At 42.7% G+C, this 21305-nt stretch overlaps 1 protein-coding gene across 2 annotated transcripts in view; it reads left to right on the top strand.

The window, feature by feature from the left end:
- The window catches only part of scn5lab (sodium channel, voltage gated, type V-like, alpha b), a 107090-nt gene extending 87202 nt beyond the window's left edge, over nt 1-19888 (top strand). For both annotated transcript variants that reach the window (XM_031583531.2, XM_031583530.2), the window contains exons 18-27: nt 1505-1625; nt 4561-4715; nt 8146-8319; nt 11570-11692; nt 13529-13801; nt 14584-14637; nt 14729-14866; nt 14965-15069; nt 15457-15727; nt 17263-19888. In XM_031583531.2, the coding sequence (XP_031439391.1) occupies nt 1505-1625; nt 4561-4715; nt 8146-8319; nt 11570-11692; nt 13529-13801; nt 14584-14637; nt 14729-14866; nt 14965-15069; nt 15457-15727; nt 17263-18527 (2679 nt within the window). In that variant the 3' untranslated portion in view covers nt 18528-19888. The remainder of the gene's footprint in view (nt 1-1504; nt 1626-4560; nt 4716-8145; nt 8320-11569; nt 11693-13528; nt 13802-14583; nt 14638-14728; nt 14867-14964; nt 15070-15456; nt 15728-17262) is intronic.
- Nucleotides 19889-21305: the final 1417 nt, after the last annotated feature.

Genomic DNA, 21305 nt, shown 5'->3' with positions numbered 1-21305 from the left:
CATTTTCGGTTAGGAGCGTCTTGGAGGTCACGGCCTCAGGACCGCCAGGCATCTGGAACAGATTATGAGTTCCTAGACATCTTATCATTACCAACATAATGTATTATTATTGTAATTTGAATATTAATATTATATAATATATTAATATAAGTAATATTCAAATTACTGTCATCTAATCTGCACCCTGTAAAACTCTCTTAGCCTATTGCCCCGACCTGTGCTATTTACTCACCATGATCGGCGATGTGAAATCACCAGCGCATGTATTGTATATGAGAGTATAGTCAAAAAGAAACTGGATATTGGACAGGTTCTTTCTCCCTCCCTTCCCGGTCTAATTCTGTTCCATTGAGTCACACTTTGCAGGAATTGTGTCGCTCCTTCATGGTAGACCGTCAGTGCCACTCTGCATTTACCTGTCTGTGTGTGTGTGTGCAGACCCGAGACACAGCAGCCACGTGTCACAACAACTCACATCAGCTCTGAAATCACCATTCTTTTATCAGCCCAACCATCTGCACAAACTACTCTCTGCCAAATCTGAATATTTCTTTTAGCTTTTTTTCGTATAGCAGACCTACACTCTTGGTCATTTTTAAACACTGATAACAAAAAAAGTGAATTCATGAATGTAAACCTGTGTCTGTAAAAGATCCTCAGGATAAGCATCATTTTGATTTGACCCTTCTGAGAGGTGCAGCAGAGGAGAGGTCTATCCAGGGCGGTGAGGTCTGTGGCATTTGTCACTATAAAGTGCTGTCATGACATTGGCTTTTTATCATGCCATTGCTGCCTGGGGAAGGATCTGTCACTCCGAAGGTCTTACAGGCGTTAGAGCATGTGTATGTGTTTGCGTGTTTGTGTTTGCGTGTGTGTATGTGTTCGTGTTGTGTTATGTGTGTATGTGTTCGTGTGTGTGTGTGTATGTGTTCGTGTGGTTGTGTTTGTGTTTGTGTACGTGCGTGAGTTGAGTGTCTCTGTGTCCATTGGCCAAGGGGCATCAGGTTTCATGAGATACTGTATCCACATGACAGTGAAAGGGCCAGCATCTACTCCGGACCCTTCACCGTGAGGCCCCGGCTCACACTCACACCGTGAGGCCCCGGCCCACACTCACATGGGTCAAGGGTGGTGGACACCGTGAGGTACGAGGAACAGGAGGTCCTCAGGCGGGCTCACCCTGTCCCCACGCCCCAGACCGGCGCTCACACTGCCATTGACCCACAGACACAGTGGACAGGAGTGCCTTTGATTCACTCACATACAGAGATGTGTACATAAGTGCCTACAGGATATGTATACATTCTGAATATTTGCACATAATCACAAGGGTCAGTATAAGCAGATAATTCAGACGAAATGTATTTAGTTCATCATGCTGTGTGAGTCCAAATTAAGCAACCAAGGATGTAAAAAGAGGCAGTTGGGCGATACTTACATCCTAGAGGTGCAGGGTGGTTCACTTACAATGTTTTAATGCATTCGCACACCTTACACTTTGCAGAAGGATGACATCAGTCTGTCAGAGGGCAGCACGGTGGACCTGAGGAAACCAGGGGAAGAGGAGGACGAGTACTCTGAGATGGCCGAAGAGGCTATGGACCCTGACAACTGCTTCCCCGATCGTAAGTGTTGGACAGCGTTAGGAAGAGACAGTTCATTTAGATTGTTTTTATATTGTAATTAGAAATGATTTAAGAAGGTAATTTGACACAAATGGCATTTATTTTAACATTCTGAACACATTGGATACTAATTTTTATTTTTACTAAAGGTAAAGGGCGTTTTCATAGTCTTAAAGTCGGACTGAAACATTATACTATAAAAGAATATACCTTCCTTCTTTATATTTTTATATTATATTTAAATACGCCAGATAAGTCCTGTTATTGACAAATGAAATGAAGGAACTGCTTTAGACAACTCACACTTTTATAGCTCATTGTTTGGATCTATGAGCTTACATACCTATCCTCAGTACCCTGCTCTTATTGTTTGCTTTGGACTCCCAGGGAAGGCAATTTAATATAAAACATTTAACAATTAACTGACATTTGAAAGGGCAATGGGGCATTAAATTGAATGTCCTGTGTCAGCAAACATTTGAAAAAGCATGTCAGGGACGAAATGGGCCTTGTTAATGTGATGATGACTTACTCTCTATATTCAATTTTGTAGAACTAATCGACCCCCCAATCGAAGTGGAGGTACACAAACATGCTGACCCAATCAGAGACTGCCATTAAAACAGGATGTGATAATCTAGTTTCAAATGGAAATTGACAGGCCTGTTTTACTGTAAAGGATTTACCAATTTTATGCACACATTCAACACAATTATGAAAAGCCTGGTGCCCTATGAAATGATTGCATTTTTTTTTAACGGAAATTCACTGTTTATTTGTTTCAATGCCATTTCTGGTTTAAATACTGCCTAGTTTTAATAGTAATACTTTAGCCACTTTAAAAACAACTGTGCCTCACTTTAAGAAAAATCCTGTGTCAGGTTTCAGACACCAATGGTACAGCAGATTAGATCCTATTATATTAGGCTCATCTCAGGTAAACAAAGAGCAAACATCATTTGTCCATCATATGATACAGAGAGCGTCTATCTGTTAGCTGCTATGAAACTGGGCTCTGCCAAAGCAGCCTGTCTTTCCTGGAAGATGTCAGGGATGGATAACGCTGCACTCAGCCCTTAGCCTTAGCTGGTCAGCCCCCTGGGCCAGCTGTGTCTGAGCCATGGCGATGAATTACAGGGATGTGAGTCAGAGTGTCAACTTGTGTTTCTCAGCCAGAGAGGAAATGGATTTAAGGGGAAATGTGTGAGAAAAAGTGTGTTCTCTACAAAGATTCCAGCTCACGTGGATAGAAAACCAGAAACGGATAGTCAAACACCATCACAGAAACTCTTTACCCACACCTCAGTACATACATGTCCAAATGAATATCTTCAGATGTGTATAATGTATGGAAATCTCTCAGACATGCTGTGTGTCCACTGTGGATGACAGGGCCCTAGCTCTCTAACGATGCAGTCATGATATATTTGACTCTCAGCGATAACAGCAGAGAAGTGATAGAAGGGGAGGAGAGAGGGGGGAAACCTCATAGTACATCTGGAATATACTCCAGACTAGGGTTGTGGCACCGTGTTAACAAGAACACAAGCAGAGAAAAAGAACTGGTGCGGAGAGAAGGGGCATGACCCTTTGCTAATTAATGAGAACATGCACATGTTTCGAGCATATAATTACACTGCTAGGTGAAGAGTTGTTTTAGGATAAAGAGTGAAAGAAACGATGAAATGACCAACATCTGTCAAAGGGGGGGAGGAGGGATATTACGCAATATGGAGAGTGCCGTCCTGGGCTTGCATACAGTCTGTTCTTTCAAGCCAGCAATTCTGTTTCACGTCTGAAAACAGTTGGACAGTGGACACCTAACAAAACAGAACATTCACCCTGAAAAGAAGTCTTTATTCTGAGCAAGCTGCAATGCAAGTCAATCAATCAATCAATGTATTTATTTGATCAAGAGGGACAGTGTACATTCATGAACATTAAAATGTAAATGCACCCAATTATTGCCAAAAGGCTAGTTTCCATTGGCAGTCCCCCTGCCAGAGTGAAAAAAGGCTATACAACCTAAAAAAAAGGCATCAAACATAACATTGACAATATATATAAAAATAAAATAAAATAAAAGTAAGTTACAATGAAGCACCATTGGCTCTCCTTAAAAGCAAAACATCCCACAGCATGACTGGATGAATATCTTGCCACAGTTCTGCTGGAAAGCAGTTTATCAGCCTCGCCGATCAATTGTTTGCGAGAAGTGGAGCGGACAACAGTAATAGCTATGCACTGTGAGTGAGTCCAGGGGCTTTGTATGTTCTAAGCTAAACACATCTAAGTGGTAAATTACTGCTGGCCAAGAGTGCAGAAGAGCTCACCCATTGCCTTAGTGAGTCTGAGTTCCCCCATATCTTGCCTGCTTTGTCATGCTCATCGATGGCTTTTGATTTCTGATGGATGGCCGTTAATTGGCTGACAAATCCAGAGGGCCTAGATGCTAACGCATTCCTGGCTTTCGAGAAAGAGCCGGGGTGTCGTTATAAATTGAGTTTCATGTGCCCTGTTACCATAATGCCATTATTACATTTACAGGCAATAACTTAATTTGGACAGGGGCTGGCTCGGTTGCCTGTAATGGAGACGCTTTGGCGACTGGGGTCGGCTCAAATGGGATTAGGTCTCAGCAACCCTTTGTTCTAAGGGGTACTGTCTTAGAACAATGTACCGTCCGTCACTGATACGGTGTGATGGAGATGCGGAAAGATCATGCTGTGTAATACCCACTAGAATAAGAGTAATCAAACATGGGCTTTTCGCCAGGCTGAATCATAGCAGCGTAAGGTGCAACATTTCAGTTGAGGAGGGGGATAGAAGGGGGGAAGGAGAGCACTGTTGTGTTGTTATCACATCACCTCCAAAGCAAAGAGAAGCTGTTTTCTGTTTTGGATCCCCCGTAACTCTTTGCCTTTTCCTCGACTAGTGTGTGTCCGTCACTTCCAATGCTGTGACGTCAACACAACAGAGGGGCTTGGTCAGGTGTGGTGGACGCTGAGGAAGACCTGCTTTCAGATTGTGGAGCACAGCTGGTTTGAGTCCTTCATCATCTTCATGATCCTGCTGAGCAGCGGTGCTCTGGTGAGTATCTTTAACGGGACCATAGGAGCCTCCAATCCTCCTTGTTAGAGTCACGGACTCATTTTCTATTTCAATTTGATTTATATAGCACCAAAACAATACGGCGCTCGAACCCCCCTGGAGCAAGCACAAAGGCGACAGGGGCAAGGAAAAACTCAGATCAGCAGAACCTTGGCTCATAGGGGGGTGGGGTGGGGTGGGGTGACGATACATACAATTATAAGATGGTATATACATGATTGATAGGGGATAGGATGGAAGACAGTAGAACAGCTTAGTGGGTATGCAGTGTATGAGCGTATGGTTACCACTGCAAGGGTAAGTAGGGCAATGAAACAGAAAACTATTTCCATGGTGGCCATTATTTACGTTAGGGGTAAATAGGTTAGCACAGAGCATGTAGATGTATCATGAGCAGGGTAGAATTAATGCATGACAGCGTGGTGGGGATGGAGGGTGCAGGCAGAGGGGTTTCTGCAAGTAAGTCAACTCCTCCTTAGCTGGTCTTGCATATTTTTTCACCAGGTGTACGGCAACAGGCCCCAGATCAGCTGTCTGTCACTGGCATAAAGCAGCATGAGTCTCCCTTGGCTGGGGGGGCTGGGCCCCCTGCTGATTGGGTTAACTCCTATCACCAGGGCACTCTGTGGGGGAGCTGTCTCACCGGAGCACAAGCACAGTTTTCAGAAGACAATAATCGGATGGAGCAGACGCCAAGGGCTGTTAGGGATGGAGTGAGAAAAGGCCGCTGTGATAGACCTTCTTGATTACAAATCCTTCAACACTTCATAGATTGGAAAAAATATTTGCTGCTCGGGTGTCTATATTTTTATGTGGACATTTCAGAATAGCAAATGGAGTCTTGATCATGGTCCCTAGCGTTATGATCACAACATAGAAATAAGAAATAGGAAGCATTCCTTTTTTCCCCCAAAAAAAGATGACATACTAAACTTAAGGTTGAGCTGTCAAACTTCGTGAGTCTTTGCCTCTGCCTGGCATCGCCTAGTCCTCCCAGGAATACATGACAGCCCTTTTGTTCGGAGAAACAAAGGTCATCGCCACTAGTTTGTCTGGGATGCAGTGTGGCGGGCTCGCTGTATCCACGGTGACATTTGGTGGCATTTACCAACACATCTCTTCAAACCAATGCTCTTTACAACATAAGGCTGATCTGGCTCGCTAAAAAAACAAACAAGCAAACAAAAACAGAAATTTGCCAGCCTGGCAAAAGTGTGAGGTCAAGGACGACAAGAAGGTGCTCACCAAGGGGTTAACAACCCAGAGCGTTGGCGCTCTAAGGCATCCGCACACAGGGTGCCCTGTGCCACCACGGCCGCGGCTGGAGAGCCAGGTCAACAGCTGGTCAAACCCTTGCAGCTGCGAGAGTACCAGGGGGCCAAGCAGTGAAGCTGTGTAGGCACATATTGTGTCTCGTAGCTGCGCCTTGAGCACTGTATAGCGCCACCAATGGGTCAGAGTTGGAGGTGTGTTTATGCGCGTACCTTTTGAATCGTATGCCAGATTTTCAAATATGAGGTACCATTGGATCAAGCCAATGCAATTTCTACGTAATTGGGTTTTTTCAGTCAGATTGGATTTTATGAATAAGTTAAAAAGTCTTCACAAGCCACAAATTATGCGTAATACTGTGAGAGGTCCTTAGGCCAAGACATGGCAACTTGAACAGGAAGTAAGGTCATATCTCAGCAACTGTTTGATGTATTGACACCAAACTTGGTATGTGGACTCAGAACCCCTTCCTGAGGTGGTGCACATTTTTTTGTTATTTTACTACTGGGGATGCTGTAATAAGCAAAAACGCTTTTTCCCTAACAACATTTGATATGTTGGCCTTATAAAAGTGGTTGTTATGTCTGGTGATATCTTAGGAGATCCCAAGGACGTTCTCCCGTCACAGCGTATCAAATCCACCGAAGCCACCAGGAAGTGAACTCAATCTTCAATCTCAATCTGACATTGAAACTTGCTGTGAGTGCATATAACCATGTCCCTGATGGAATGACATGATGTTTCCACGGCAACTATGCCCGGCTGGCTTGCTTGGCCCCCTCATCGCTGCTTGCAGCTCGATTTCGCACTGAGTTTGGGGCGTGGTGTGGGTTAGGGTTTGGGGCGTGGTGTGGGTTAGGGGTGTGGTGTGGGTTAGGGTTTGGGGCGTGGTGTGGGTTAGGGTTTGGGGCGTGGTGTGGTTTAGGGTTTGGGGGCGTGGTGTGGGTTAGGGTTTGGGGGCGTGGTGTGGGTTAGGGTTTGGGGTGTGGTGTGGTGTGGGTTAGGGTTTGGGGCGTGGTGTGGTGTGGGTTTGGGGCGTGGTGTGGGTTAGGGTTTGGGGCGTGGTGTGGTGTGGGTTAGGGTTTGGGGCGTGGTGTGGTGTGGGTTTGGGGCGTGGTGTGGGTTAGGGTTTGGGGTGTGGTGTGGTGTGGGTTAGGGTTTGGGGCGTGGTGTGGGTTAGGGTTTGGGGCGTGGTGTGGTTTAGGGTTTGGGGGCGTGGTGTGGGTTAGGGTTTGGGGCGTGGTGTGGGTTAGGGTTTGGGGCGTGGTGTGGTGTGGGTTTGGGGCGTGGTGTGGTTTAGGGTTTGGGGTGTGGTGTGGTGTGGGTTAGGGTTTGGGGCGTGGTGTGGGTTAGGGTTTGGGGCGTGGTGTGGGTTAGGGTTTGGGGTGTGGTGTGGTGTGGGTTAGGGTTTGGGGCGTGGTGTGGGTTTGGGGCGTGGTGTGGGTTAGGGTTTGGGGTGTGGTGTGGTGTGGTTTAGGGTTTGGGGCGTGGTGTGGGTTAGGGTTTGGGGCGTGGTGTGGGTTAGGGTTTGGGGCGTGGCGTGGTGTGGTGTGGGTTTGGGGCGTGGTGTGGTGTGGGTTTGGGGCGTGGTGTGGGTTAGGGTTTGGGGCGTGGTGTGGTGTGGTCAAGAGCCCCCACGTCCTGTCATACCCCTGAGCTCCACTGAAGAGGGCAGCATACAAAATGGCTTCCACAGCACGTTTTACCGTAAGCCCTGGGAGGGTTTGATGTGATATTTATGCCACAGGAAGAGGTAGTCCAAATGTGATATAGCACAGAGAGAGCAGAATCTCATACTCTAGTGGTTAACAACAATGGTGCCGATTGCAATGTGATTATTAATAAATATCTCGAGGTAGAGGATAAAATAACGATTTGAGTTTGACCCAAAGTGACATTCAGTGTGTTGATTTTCGAAATTCTATGAAAATGACATGTAATTATGGTTTCATCTCTGTATATGGTGCTCACACATCATGCTAAACATATAAGTGGTACATATAATTTAAGCGACTTTGAGAACTGTGAAAAGAGTTATATAAATGTGATGTATTATTATTATTATTATTATTATTATTATTATAATTCAACATAAGTACATACGTTTCTGACTCGGTTTTATTTTGTTTTCTGACAGGCATTTGAAGACATTTACATAGAACAAAGAAAAGTGATCAAAGTTATTCTTGAGTATGCCGACAAGATTTTCACATACATCTTCATCTTGGAAATGCTCCTGAAGTGGACTGCTTATGGCTTTAAGAAATACTTTACAAACTACTGGTGTTGGTTGGATTTCCTCATTGTGGATGTAAGTATGTCTGTCTGTCTGTCTATTCCCCTTTTTTGAGATGGGATTTGAATAGCATTGTTGATAGTCATTCCTGAATAGAAAACTACCTAACTGTAAAGCTTTTTCAATACTAAGAAAATGTCCTTTACTGTGGTGCATCTGTGTAAGAGTGCATTATTTCTTTGTGTTGTATGCTTTGGACGTTGATAAAGGGGGATGGGACAGCATATGCACGTATCTCTCTGTGTGCCGTGTTATGATCTAGATACTGTGCAGTACCCAAAAGGCATTTATGCAATATGTCACAAATTTACCAATGTTCTTTTTTCCTTCTTTTTTGTTGCAAAGCATACTATTGTCTTGAGGGAAAACATGTGATCTGAGTCCCTGACAGCATCTAATGCATTATATCACCGATATTGTGAGGGGTGAAATTCTTTGGTCAGAAGACAAAGCAATCAGTGCTTACTTCCCGAGCACAGATGTATGCTAAAGACAACAAGCAGGACAGTTATGGGGTAGCAGAGCAGATGCGAACAGACACATCGCTGTCATTGGCCCTGCCTTTCAAACATCTCCCTTTGAACATTGTTATAATTTTATATTGCGGCACCGTCAGTGTACAGGACAAGCTGTTCACAGAAAGGAAATGTAGGTTAGTGCTGAAATATACCAGACATCTGATCTAGGATCAGCTTGCTCTTAAGGTAAAACCCCCTCTGGGGTTAGCTTACAATAGCATCCTCTATGGTGGACGGTGTTGATGGAAATTGAAGAGAAGAGATGGGAAGTATGTGGGCTTGTACAAGCTGAAAACTTCTAAACATCCTTGGTTAAGTGTTGTGAAAGAACTTAATGGGTACAGTAGAAAGGTTTATAAGTCCCTTACCACATCCCCAAAGGAGAATGATAAGCGGTTTTATCTCCTCTGCCTTTATCACAGTGTGGTCTGATTGTCATGGTCAGAATGATTAAACAGTCGTGAGTGTTTTGGGTTTCCCTTGTGGACAGACTGAGCTTGCGTCCCTGCCCTCCCGGTTAGCACTAATACTCATTAAGATGGTAATTAAAAACCCATGAAAACTTAGAAAAAACCAACTGAGCTCCATCCAAGACAAGAATTAAGTGATTTTAGCACAAAGAAAAGTTGCACATCTGCACTGTAATTATTTGAAGGTGAAGTTATAGTTTACACTTACTGTACATTTACATATAGAGGTATATATATATATATATATATATATATATATACATGTAGAGGTTCAGAGACACTAGAGGATTGTCACAGTCACTTTCTTTGGTTTTGAGAAGACAACGATGTTGTATTGTTCCTGAAAAAAGAATCTGTTGTGCTCAGAGAACATATATTCATATGTCAACACATAACCCAGTGCCTTGGTTGAGGAAAAAGACTATACCCTTAATAAGCTTATCTTGTTAGAGTGCACTTATATAGGTATACAGGGTCATAAAGATAATCGGTTTTGTTGTGTACATGTCAGTAAATATATTGTGGTAAAGTAAATCTACTCACAAATATATCTTGTGTAATAGAGGAGGTTTTTTTGTGATGTGTCCAGGTACACTAGTGTGAGGTGGAGAGTGAGGTTGATTGCATTCTTGCTTCCCGGTTGGCTCTCTATTTACACATGAGGGGATGGTGTGTGTTTTTATAGGAGAAAAGTGTATGCTGAAATGATTTCATAACCACAGAACAGTCTTATCCCACAGCTGTTAAGGTAAAGCTGGGTGAGGTTTATTCTGTCAGCTTCAGTTTTCAACAAGTTTGTCTGCTCCTATGCATTGACATAGGAGGAAATGAACCAGGTTGGAAAGGAGTGGCTAGTCAGGAATCCACTAATCTAACTGGTTGAGTTTGCTTGAAAAATTGGAATGTATATCTTGAGGATCAGATTTTTTTTTACCTTTTTTGAGGTGGGCTTTGTGTTATTATATACAATGTATTGTATTGTTATTATTGTTATTGTTATTGTTATTGTTATTGTTGTTGTTATTGTTCACATCACTGTCATATTTGGGTTTGATCCCCTCCCCATTTCCTGAACTATTAATCTAGTGTAAGATGCTAGGACCAATGGGTCTTAGCCTGCTAGCTGGAGCACATGTGGGTTCTGGCCCAGCGTGTGTGTGACTGTGGCTCTCACAATGAAGGTTAAAGTGGAGTCGGAGGCCCACTCTGAGAGAGAGGTTTAAATGGGTGAGAGTAATTGAGTGTAATTGAGTAATTAAAACTCTCTGATGCCTTAAGAGACATGTTAGCACCAATGGGTTTTTAGCCTCCTTGCTTCCACGCCCACGCCCCATTCACGGGGTTGCAGGTTTCCAGTGTGGGGCTTGTTCCCCCCTAAAAAGAACGTAAAATCAATTAGTGTAAATGTCCAGCCAACCTGTTAGCATCTGAACACAGAGCCTTTTAGAGTGATAAAGACTCACACTCATTCTGCAGAGCCACCTAAGTACCTCATGTATCTAACTGCAGACTTTAGTTTATGTTTTGCTTTATTTGCAATGAAATAAATACCAGAAGTACATCATAGCTCAGTGAAAGAGTATTTGCTCAGTGTATATCCTGCTTGTTGCATTCCCCAAAAAAGAGGAGATCCTTCCTTCTCATGACAGAACTGTAGAAATAAGGGGGCAAACCTTTTTCAGTACTGGCATAACTGAAATCATTATAATTTGCTCCACACAGATTTCAGTGATTGGTCTCTTGGCGAGTGCAGTCAGTTATGACCAAATTGGCACCATGCGAGTCCTCAGGACGCTCCGGGCCCTGCGGCCGCTGCGAGCAGTCGCCCGTTTTGCTGGCATGAGGGTAAGGGCCCCCAAACCGATGAGCGCCATCGGGCATCAATTGAGTGGGAAAGGTTGTATCTCTACTTAATATCACCTTCAGCTATCCTTCAGCAGGTTGAGACCGAGTGGAATAATTGTATTTTCCTTCCCCAAATTTAGGCTCATTAAACTTCATTTTTGCTTTCAACAGGTGTGAAAAATCATTCTCTGGAGGATCAATTCACATTTTTCTCCGTGATCTCCTAACTCATCCAACTCACGTCCCCCTCTTCCTCTCCTCCACAGCCACGTGATCAACACAGTGACACGGCCTGGTGACGCTCACGGCTCTAATCACCAACCTTTTTTTCTTCTCTTCCCTCCTCACAGGAAATGAAGGGACCCTGCTCCTGATAGGTTTTTGGAAGTTCCCCTAATGTTGCGTTTCTATTTTCTGTTTGTCTCCCCGTAGGTGTCTTTAGTAAGCCTCACAGCCAGCGCTCTGGGCTACTCTGACTTTGCTGCCATCAAATCACTTAGGACCCTCAGGGCTCTCAGACCTCTGAGAGCGCTGTCCAGATTTGAAGGCATGAGGGTAAGACTTTCCTCTCTCTCGCTGGCTCTCTATCATTCTCTCCTCTCCTCTCCTCTCCTCTCCTCTGCTACTTCTTCTTCAACTCATCATTCATCGGTACCTCTGTTTAGTGTTACGAACAGTGCTTTGCAAAGAAATCATTAAACAAGTTCAACTTTTACATTTTTAAAAAAACAGATTTAAATGTCTGGCACCAGTCTCTCAGTGATTGGAACATGCAGATTTGGAGTATCATGGTGGGTTCGCCACTTAATTCTTTTGCTAATTCTCTCGCTAATCCTTAGCCAAACATTCTTTTGGATCTGATGGCAACAAGATAAGCATAGAAAAGCCATGTGTGTCTCACAAAGCTTCTCTCCACATTGTGACATTCTCTTTGTCCTGTTATAATTTAATGAAGTTTGATCCGTTTAATCCACACCCAGGCTTGATTGGACATACAACATATTCTACATTCTGGGAAGTGCTTTGAGCGTAGATACTGGCAGTATTATATTTCACATTCTCTAGCAGTTAAAGCACCAAAGGAACTGTGTCTTTCAATCTGTATAGATGTTATTACAGTAAGGAATGCCATCTGTGTGATTAGCAGTATTATAGGTGATATACACTGCATGCCCAGTAAATATTTTGCATGTCATGTTTTGTATTCTAAATTCTTCAAATTCAACTAAAGCAAATACTTGATCTTTTTTCTTTCAGTGTTAAAATATGTTTTATTGCACAAATGTTACTATTACTATTAGACAATGATATGACTTGATACATTTGTACATTTACACATTTGTACATTTATACATTCGTGGTCTCTGTTCTCACTTTTATCTTCCTTACGTGTTTTTTATTATTTACCTTCAACCAGTATTACATCATCACAACCACATCTCACTGTCATGACAAAGACATTTTCCTCCAAACGCCGGACAATAAAAGCACTTGTTAAATTAAATGGCTTGTTTAAGAAAGAAAAAAAATTCCTCCCCCTGTAATCCGTCAGCCATATCCCCCAGCAGCCAGAAGAGCGGAGCTAAATTCCCCCCGTTAGATTTGCATGGTCTGTAAAATTGAGGTGCACAGACTTGCCCCTCTGTGGCGCATACATCTGGCAAATGCGATTATGCGTCACGGCGCCTTAAGAGCGCCCGTCTCCGCTGTCCACCACACACAGTGTGCTCACACCAGAGCCAAAGTGCTGTGTCATTCTTGGGGTGGCGGCGACTATGTGGCAGATTTCTTTCTGACAGCCACTTCCGTCTGATGAGCCTCATGGATATATCTCCAAGCTCCATTAAATCAACTAATACACAAGTGCATCTCAGCACTTTGTTAAACCCTTAGGGTTTCAACTTCTGCTTAAACGCAACTTAGTTCTATGAGGATTATCAGAAATCCAGACTCTCCTGGAAAGTTGAATTTCTGACTGAATGGGATCTGAATCAACATACCACCTTGCTTTAATAAGACAGATGCGTAGAGGTTGTCATCTTCAATTGCAGTTTGTTACAGTTAAAAAATAAAAACACGACAACTATGCCTTTTTACTATTTTAATAAAATACAAGTGTGCTTTGAATGAATATTGTTTGTAACATGATCCAACATCAACCACAAAAGTATTTTTTTCCTGAAGGGAAAACCTCACTAAATAAATGTTTAACAAATCTCCCTAATAAGCCTATTTCAAAGTAACTGTATTAGTATTAGTCATATAACAACATATTGTCAGTTAAATGTTTTCATGCTAATTTTGACATTTAAGTAGCATGAGGAAAACAGATCCTACTACTGAGGAGTGTCCTTCTGCTGACGGGTGGTTCTCTGTGTCCATGGCAACCAGGTGGTGGTGAACGCTCTGATTGGGGCGATCCCGTCCATCATGAACGTGCTGCTCGTCTGCCTCATCTTCTGGCTCATCTTCAGCATCATGGGGGTCAACCTGTTTGCGGGCAAGTACGGACGCTGCGTCAACCGCACGGGCTACATCTACAACGTGACGGAGATCAACAACAGGACCCAGTGCCTGGGCATGAACGACACACAGTATTACTGGACCAAAGTCAAAGTCAACTTTGATAATGTGGGCGCCGGTTATCTTGCGCTGCTTCAAGTGGTGAGTGTGATGCCCGCCCACTCCCTCTCGGCTTGAAACCTTCCATTTCCCTCTCCTTTAGTTACTTTCTTTCTGTTGCTGCCCACCTTAGACTCCCCAAGAGCAGCCAAATCAATCACGACGGCGGAACTTATTTTTAGCAGTCACCGGGACCATTATACTGAGTTTTGTACTCAGCTAGAGTGCACACGTGTCATTCTTCACTTTAACTTAGTTGGTCCAGTCGCCTAGCAACAAGTCACTTAGCTCTTTCCATCACCTTCTTCTGACTTCACTCAATACAAACCTCTCATTTGCATCCAGCAGTCAGCGCTTAGCCATTCACAAAAGGCTGCAATTACCGGTAACTAAGGTAAAAAAAGCCCGACCATAGTGATTTCTTGCTGATAAGCCCTGACTTGTTTTGAAGTAGGACTCCCCATATTCCATTCTTTCTGCTATAAAAATAGCCCATCAGAAGAAGACAGACCATATTTGTCTTTTCCCCTCTTCATCCTGCGTTTGGCTCCAAGCCTCTTATCTTTGTAAGATGTGTGTACCATATTATAGGAGAATTGATGTGTTTACAAATTCATGTAACTATTCCTTACATTTATGAAGAAAACTTGATACAACAATGAAAATGATTTATTTGAATAATCAAATTAAGTGTTAACCACCATTTTCTTACCCATCCTCTCATTAAACTCAACAAGCAATAATAATTTGGATGGATGTAAATAAATCTGTGATATTACATATTATCTGTACCAAAATAATCACACAGAATTCTTGATTCTCAGGCCACTTTCAAGGGTTGGATGGACATCATGTATGCAGCGGTGGACTCACGTGCGGTCAGTATAGAGTCTTTGGCTTGAATATTTCAGTACATTGTTTATTTTTATATGTTTATTTACTGATGGCATTTTTCTTTCACTGATTCAGGTGGAGGAGCAGCCTATTAAAGAGACCAACTTGTACATGTACCTGTACTTTGTGATATTCATCATATTTGGGTCATTCTTCACACTGAACCTCTTCATCGGTGTGATCATTGACAATTTCAACCAACAGAAACGAAAGATAAGTATCAAGAGACTGAGATGCTTTACAGAATGATCTGTGGCAATACTCTTCTTAATGCACAGGAGAAAATAACAGTGAAGATTGTGCTTTTTTACTTAGGTGGGGAGGACATCTTCATGACTGAGGAACAGAAGAAATACTACAACGCCATGAAGAAACTTGGATCCAAAAAGCCCCAGAAGCCAATCCCACGACCCGTGGTGAGCATCTCCACAAGACTACATTCAGATTAATACTCTGCTCTTAGACCTAGAGAGTCTTTATGGAACTGCACCATTTAATAAGAGGCTAGACTTAGAGAGTCTTTATGGAACTGCACCAATGGACCAATTGGATTATTAGCTTTAATTTGTTGTCAAAACATCAGGAAATATACTTATTTTTATTTTGTCAAATTTTTTCTTTCTGCATTGACCTGATGTTACTTGATCATTTGTTATATTTTGGCCATGCTCATTTTCAAAACCTAAATTTTTCTTCTAAAAATCTTTTGACAACTGTACCCTTGTTTACCACTTTCCTGTATTATAATGTGAATTTTGCCAGGTTTGCCAAGATAAATTTATTTCTCCCCACATTTTCCACAGAACTCAGTGCAACGTTTCTTCTTTGACCTGGTGTCAAGACAAGCCTTTGATATCATAATCATGATGCTCATCATCCTAAACATGCTGACCATGATGGTGGAGACGGACGAACAGTCACCCACGATGGATAAAAACCTCTATAAGGTCAATCTAGCCTTCATTCTGTTATTCACTGCAGAGTGCGTCATCAAGATCATCGCCCTCCGTTGCTACTTCTTCAAAATCGGCTGGAACATCTTTGACTTTGTTGTGGTCATCCTCTCCATTGTGGGTGAGTGTGTGTCATTCCGTATATAGCATGATATACTGTACAAATACTTACAGGAAAAAAATGTGTCAACACAGCATGTCATTTCTATGTCAAAGGAGCACTCAAAAGCTACTAAATATTGTTATTAAATAGATAAAGCCTGTAGGATACTGACAAAAGGTGAATGCTGACAGTGTTCAAATGCTAGTATCATCACTCATTCATCTTAGTCTTCTTATGTTATTGCTTTAGTGCTAAGTCCACATACCCTTGACATGAATTATCAAGGTCTCCATACCCTTATCTAGTCAGACTGGCTTCCCAACCATGCATACGTGGTCTCTCCACCACTTTGTTGCTCTTTGGAACATATATGTTCCTGTTGGCCCTGATCAGAATGGAGCTGGTCCAGGGGTTACTGCACAGATGGAATAGCCTGCCCTGACCAAGGATGCCTCAGTTAAGGTGAAGGTAATTGAAGCAATCAGGTCTGTCAGCCTGGGTGATTGGGTAGTGATTGAGGTTCGAATCAGCTGACAATTTTTGAGCTTGGGGGGGGCTGGAAGGCTGACGGATGGCTTCCAGAGGGGTTGATGTACGGTTCAGGGAGGTGACCCTAAACCCCCTCTGCCATTCATAAGTCATGTTTTAGACCAGGTGGGTCAAAATCCTCTTAGTTTATGGGACGAGGCGCACCAATCAGGGTCAGAGTGTAGGTAAAGCTGACGCGAATGTTTGGCTTGGCTGCTTTTGAAATGTAATGTGCACCCACACACTTGTACAGACCACATATTCACAATTTGACACACTTGTCATGATTTTATGTGCTCATATGTACTCAAATGTTATTCAGCCTCCAACTGTGATTGTATTGTATTTGCATTTGGCCAACATTGTCACAAACATAAGAATTTGTTCATGTTAGTCGTAATTGGTAATCAATTGTTCCAGCTATATTTGCCCACCATTTCAGGCCTCACCTCCGCTTACCCTTATTTTGATACTAAAAACACCAAGCACAGTTTTTACATGCGGATTAAGCTCGTACCCTTATTTTGATACTAAAAACACCAAGCACAGTTTTTACATGCGGATTAAGCTTTGTGACAGAAGGCTTGGGCTCTTTAAGGAAACCAAGACATACCCTCATTACAGTATGGCTGTACAATACGGACCAATATGGAATCATCAGGGGGATGTTTTATACCAACTGAACTGTTGTCATGTGGTGACTGTGCAGGGAAAAGAGTGGGGATACATGAGACTAGTGTGGACTTCTGCTTTGATCTCGTAGGACTTTTACATGATCTATTTGTCCTTTCACACAATATGATCATGTATATTCACAGAAAGGGCAGGACGCCTGTGGTGGGGGCTTACACTTGATGATACTTCCTGCATTTTGCTGTGGGATTCATGGAAAATAAAAGTGTGTGTGCTCTGAAAGCTCTGAAAGCCCATACAAGTACAGATTAGTCGAGGTAGGATTTTTTTTTAGCACTGCAAAGATTACATATTTGAATTATATGTTCTGTGTTTTTCACTTTCTCTTGCAGGTATTGTTCTTGCTGACATCATCGAGAAATACTTTGTTTCGCCGACTCTCTTCCGAGTCATCAGATTGGCCAGGATTGGACGGGTCCTACGACTGATTCGAGGAGCTAAAGGAATACGGACTTTACTCTTTGCCTTAATGATGTCCCTACCAGCATTGTTCAACATTGGGCTCCTCCTCTTCCTGGTCATGTTCATCTATGCCATATTCGGCATGGCCAACTTCGCCTACGTGAAGAAGCAGGGCGGCATTGACGACATGTTCAACTTCGAGACGTTTGGAAACAGCATGATCTGCCTGTTCCAGATCACAACATCGGCCGGCTGGGACAGCCTGCTGAACCCCATCCTGAACAACTCGCCAGAGGAGTGCAACCCCAACATTCCGCACACGGGCACCAACGCTCGGGGCAACTGTGGCAATCCCTCGGTGGGCATCACCTTCTTCGTCACGTACATCATCATCTCCTTCCTCATCGTGGTCAACATGTACATCGCCATAATCCTCGAGAACTTTAGCGTGGCCACCGAGGAAAGCACCGAGCCTCTGAGCGAGGACGACTTCGAGATGTTCTACGAGGTGTGGGAGAAGTTCGACCCCGAGGCCACGCAGTTCATCGAGTACTCCAAGCTCTCCGACTTCGCGCACACGCTGTCGGAGCCGCTGTGCATCGCCAAGCCCAACAAGATCAAACTCATCTCCATGGACCTGCCCATGGTGAGCGGCGACAAGATCCACTGCCTGGACATCCTGTTCGCCTTCACCAAGCGCGTGCTGGGCGAGTCGGGCGAGATGGACGCCCTGAAGCAGCAGATGGAGGAGAAGTTCATGATGGCGAACCCGTCGAAGATCTCCTACGAGCCCATCACCACCACCCTGCGACGCAAGCAGGAGGACGTGTCCGCCGGCATCATCCAAAGGGCCTACAGACGGCACCTGGTGCGGAGGCAGCTCAAGCACGCCTCCTACCTGTACCGCCAGATCAACACAACAACAACAACAACAACAACAACAACAGAAGATGCATCCAAAGAGGAGAGCATCGCCCCCGAGAAGGAGGGCCTCATAGCCTCCATGATGCAGGAGAACTATGGACCTGAGATGGAGCTGATAGAGACACTGTCCTCCACCTCCTCCCCGCCCTCTTATGACAGTGTGACCAGGGCCACTAGTGAGCTTTTTCAGGCTTTATTACCCGAGGCCAGGGACACGGACCTGAGCGAACATTACCCTTCCCCCGACAGAGACCACGAAACTTTTCTGTAACGTTGGAGAAAGGACACGGTTAATTCATATTTCCTTTTTTTTTGTTTTTGTTTACCGAATGTAACATAGCTCATACGATACCAGTTTCAGTCTTGATATACATGTGGTTGGGAATCAAAACTGCAGGGTTTTCAAAGGAAATTGAGTTTTTAGTTTTTAGTTTCGTTTCATTTTTGAAGTATTTTTTTTCTTTTCTTGTGGGTAATATGTTTTGTTGGAACACTCAAAGGGAAACTATACATCACATAGAAGACCCTTTGACCCTGCTCACGTCCATTCTAAGTTTATATGCATGGAGGACCTCTGCAGGGTCATCGCAATTATATCACTGATGTAATACTCATTTATTAGACTGAGATATACAGTTTATCAATATACTGCAAAGTATGCCTGAATGAGTACATAAAGGTCTTACTTATATTGGTGTGATTCCTCCAAATAACAGCTTTAAAATTAAGCAAAAGATAAGGGATTATGATTATGGTAGTATATCAATGTCTAATTATCAGTCTTTCATAGAATGAGTACGGTTCATGCTATTTTTGATATTTTTTAAAGTACGATATTGCCTCTGCTCATTTTGAGTAGTTAACAAAAAAACGTTGAAAACTAGACTGTAATAAAACGGGAAGGACAGGTAATAAAAACAACTACATGAATCTGTTGTTTTTGCATCAGTGCAATTTGAGTTTACACAAAAGATTTTCCCCTTTACATCAGTTGCTTATCAATAACCTGATCTAAATTACAGAGTAGTATGATCAGTAAATGACAATCAAGCTACTTCAATAATAGTCTCTTGATTCAAATGAACACCTTTATTTACCTCGGGGTGTGTGTAGGCATTGTTACGAAACATTTATTTCAGAAAACCTACACATTTTTTTTTGCTTTCGCAAAATTATTTATCCTTTGAAATATTTTTTTTGCACGTTTTGACTGCATCCTACACAGATGTAACACTCAAGAACACAGTTTTCTTTTTCTTTTTTAAGCTGAATATGATTTGTCCTATTTTGCACACACCGAGTTCAGCAATAATTTGCTACTTTTAGTTTTTAAAACAATTTTAAAAATAAGTGTCAAAGTTTATATTGTACTGGCCTCGTCTCTATAAGGAAACCTTTTTGTGGCCGCTAAGGCTATACTCTAACTGGTTATAGCACATCTGTTTTTATATCTCAGAGTCAATTTAAGGATCTGATCTTGGATGCATCTTTCAGGTCAGGATTGTAGGTTTGTTGAAGGGCTGTTTTCTGTAGCAATAGACCCAGTGTGTGCCTGGTAGCCATCTATCCTCTGTGTCCATCTCTGTTCAGAAGTTCAGCTTTCTCACCATAAAAGAACATCATCCAAGATAAGCTGTTTCCAATGTTTGATTGTTTATGTTGCTGTTGTCACCATTAGTATTGGCCTCCATACACAATAAAGAGCATTCAGATGTCATAGTTGAGAATCCACTCAATAAAATGGAGAAAACGACTTCACCCAAACCCCCTTAGACTAATTCATATAATCCAACTTTACCTGTGGTTCCTTGTACAGAATTCAGAAGTCTGTTTTGTGAAAGCACTGTATTCAAAGTAACATGCATATTACCGGTTCAAGAAATCCGACATGACTAATAACACTCAGTCTAATAATATTAAATAGCATTAAAACATAGTTCCGGCTCACGATTCTTTCACAAAAGGAAAAATATTCAAACTCTCTGCAACTGCTATCCAGCTGAAATACATTTATGTCTTAGTCCTTCACTCTACAGGAGAGCCTACATTGCAAAAGGTGATACACGTCATAGAGATTATCTTCTTGAGGGATAATTAATGCTATTGCCATTTAGCAATACAAATGATAATGAACTGCATTTCACTAAATCTGCAATCTCAGCTCTATATTAATACATATTGTAATACTGAAATTGTGAAATTATGAAGCTTGTCTAAGAATGGCATATTGCAATGAGAATAAACCAATTCCGTAGGGTGCGTATGACACACGTATGTCTGTCCACACAGAAGTAGCCGCTCATCACTATTGTAATTATACGCAATATATTTCTCACAAATATGGTTAAATATTGCTATGGTTAGTAATTACATATGTATCTAAAGCAAGCAGTGTGTTTAGGTTAAGGATAAAAATGTGCAACAATAACATGGACGCAAGGCAGACTTGACTAGACTATTTGATTAAGAATTTCATTTTTTATGTTTTAGAAGGGGTCAATTACTCTTCTACTGGACTGATCTCGCTCTCTCTCTCTTTCTGTCATTTCTATCTACAAATAATAACCATAATCTGCAGTGGTGCCCAGACACAAAAATTGTAATACTGATTTCTAACATTGCACAGAGAGCAACTTGTAAAATAATTACAAAGGCAATGTTATTATGAGCAATTTTCATCACACGAGAGTCTGTTCAGCTTGAACTGCCTTCAGTTAAATGACTTTTGCACAGGAGAGGAGCCATAGCCCCCCAAGACTTGAGCTTTAGCTTGGAAATGTGTGTGTGTTCCGTTGAGAGTGTTTCTGCCAACATCTGCGTATGTGAGTGCGCGCGCGCGTGTGTGTCTACTGTGTGAGAGCGTGTCTCATTTTATTTTATTTGTATGTGTATACCCAGTGTGTGTGTGTGTGTGTGTGTGTGTGTGTGTGTCTGTGTGTGCGTGTGTGTGTGTGTGTGCGTGCGTGTGTGAGCCTGTAAGCCTGTGTGTGTGAACTCCACCATGCCATATAGCGCTACCGCTATGCTGGGGGATGAGGCCAAAGCATGT

The sequence above is a fragment of the Clupea harengus genome, chromosome 17 (genome assembly GCF_900700415.2).
Source record: "Clupea harengus chromosome 17, Ch_v2.0.2, whole genome shotgun sequence".
In the NCBI taxonomy this organism is placed as follows: domain Eukaryota; kingdom Metazoa; phylum Chordata; class Actinopteri; order Clupeiformes; family Clupeidae; genus Clupea; species Clupea harengus.
The sequence above is the reverse complement of the archived record's forward strand: the minus strand, read 5'-3'. Positions and strand labels throughout refer to the sequence as shown.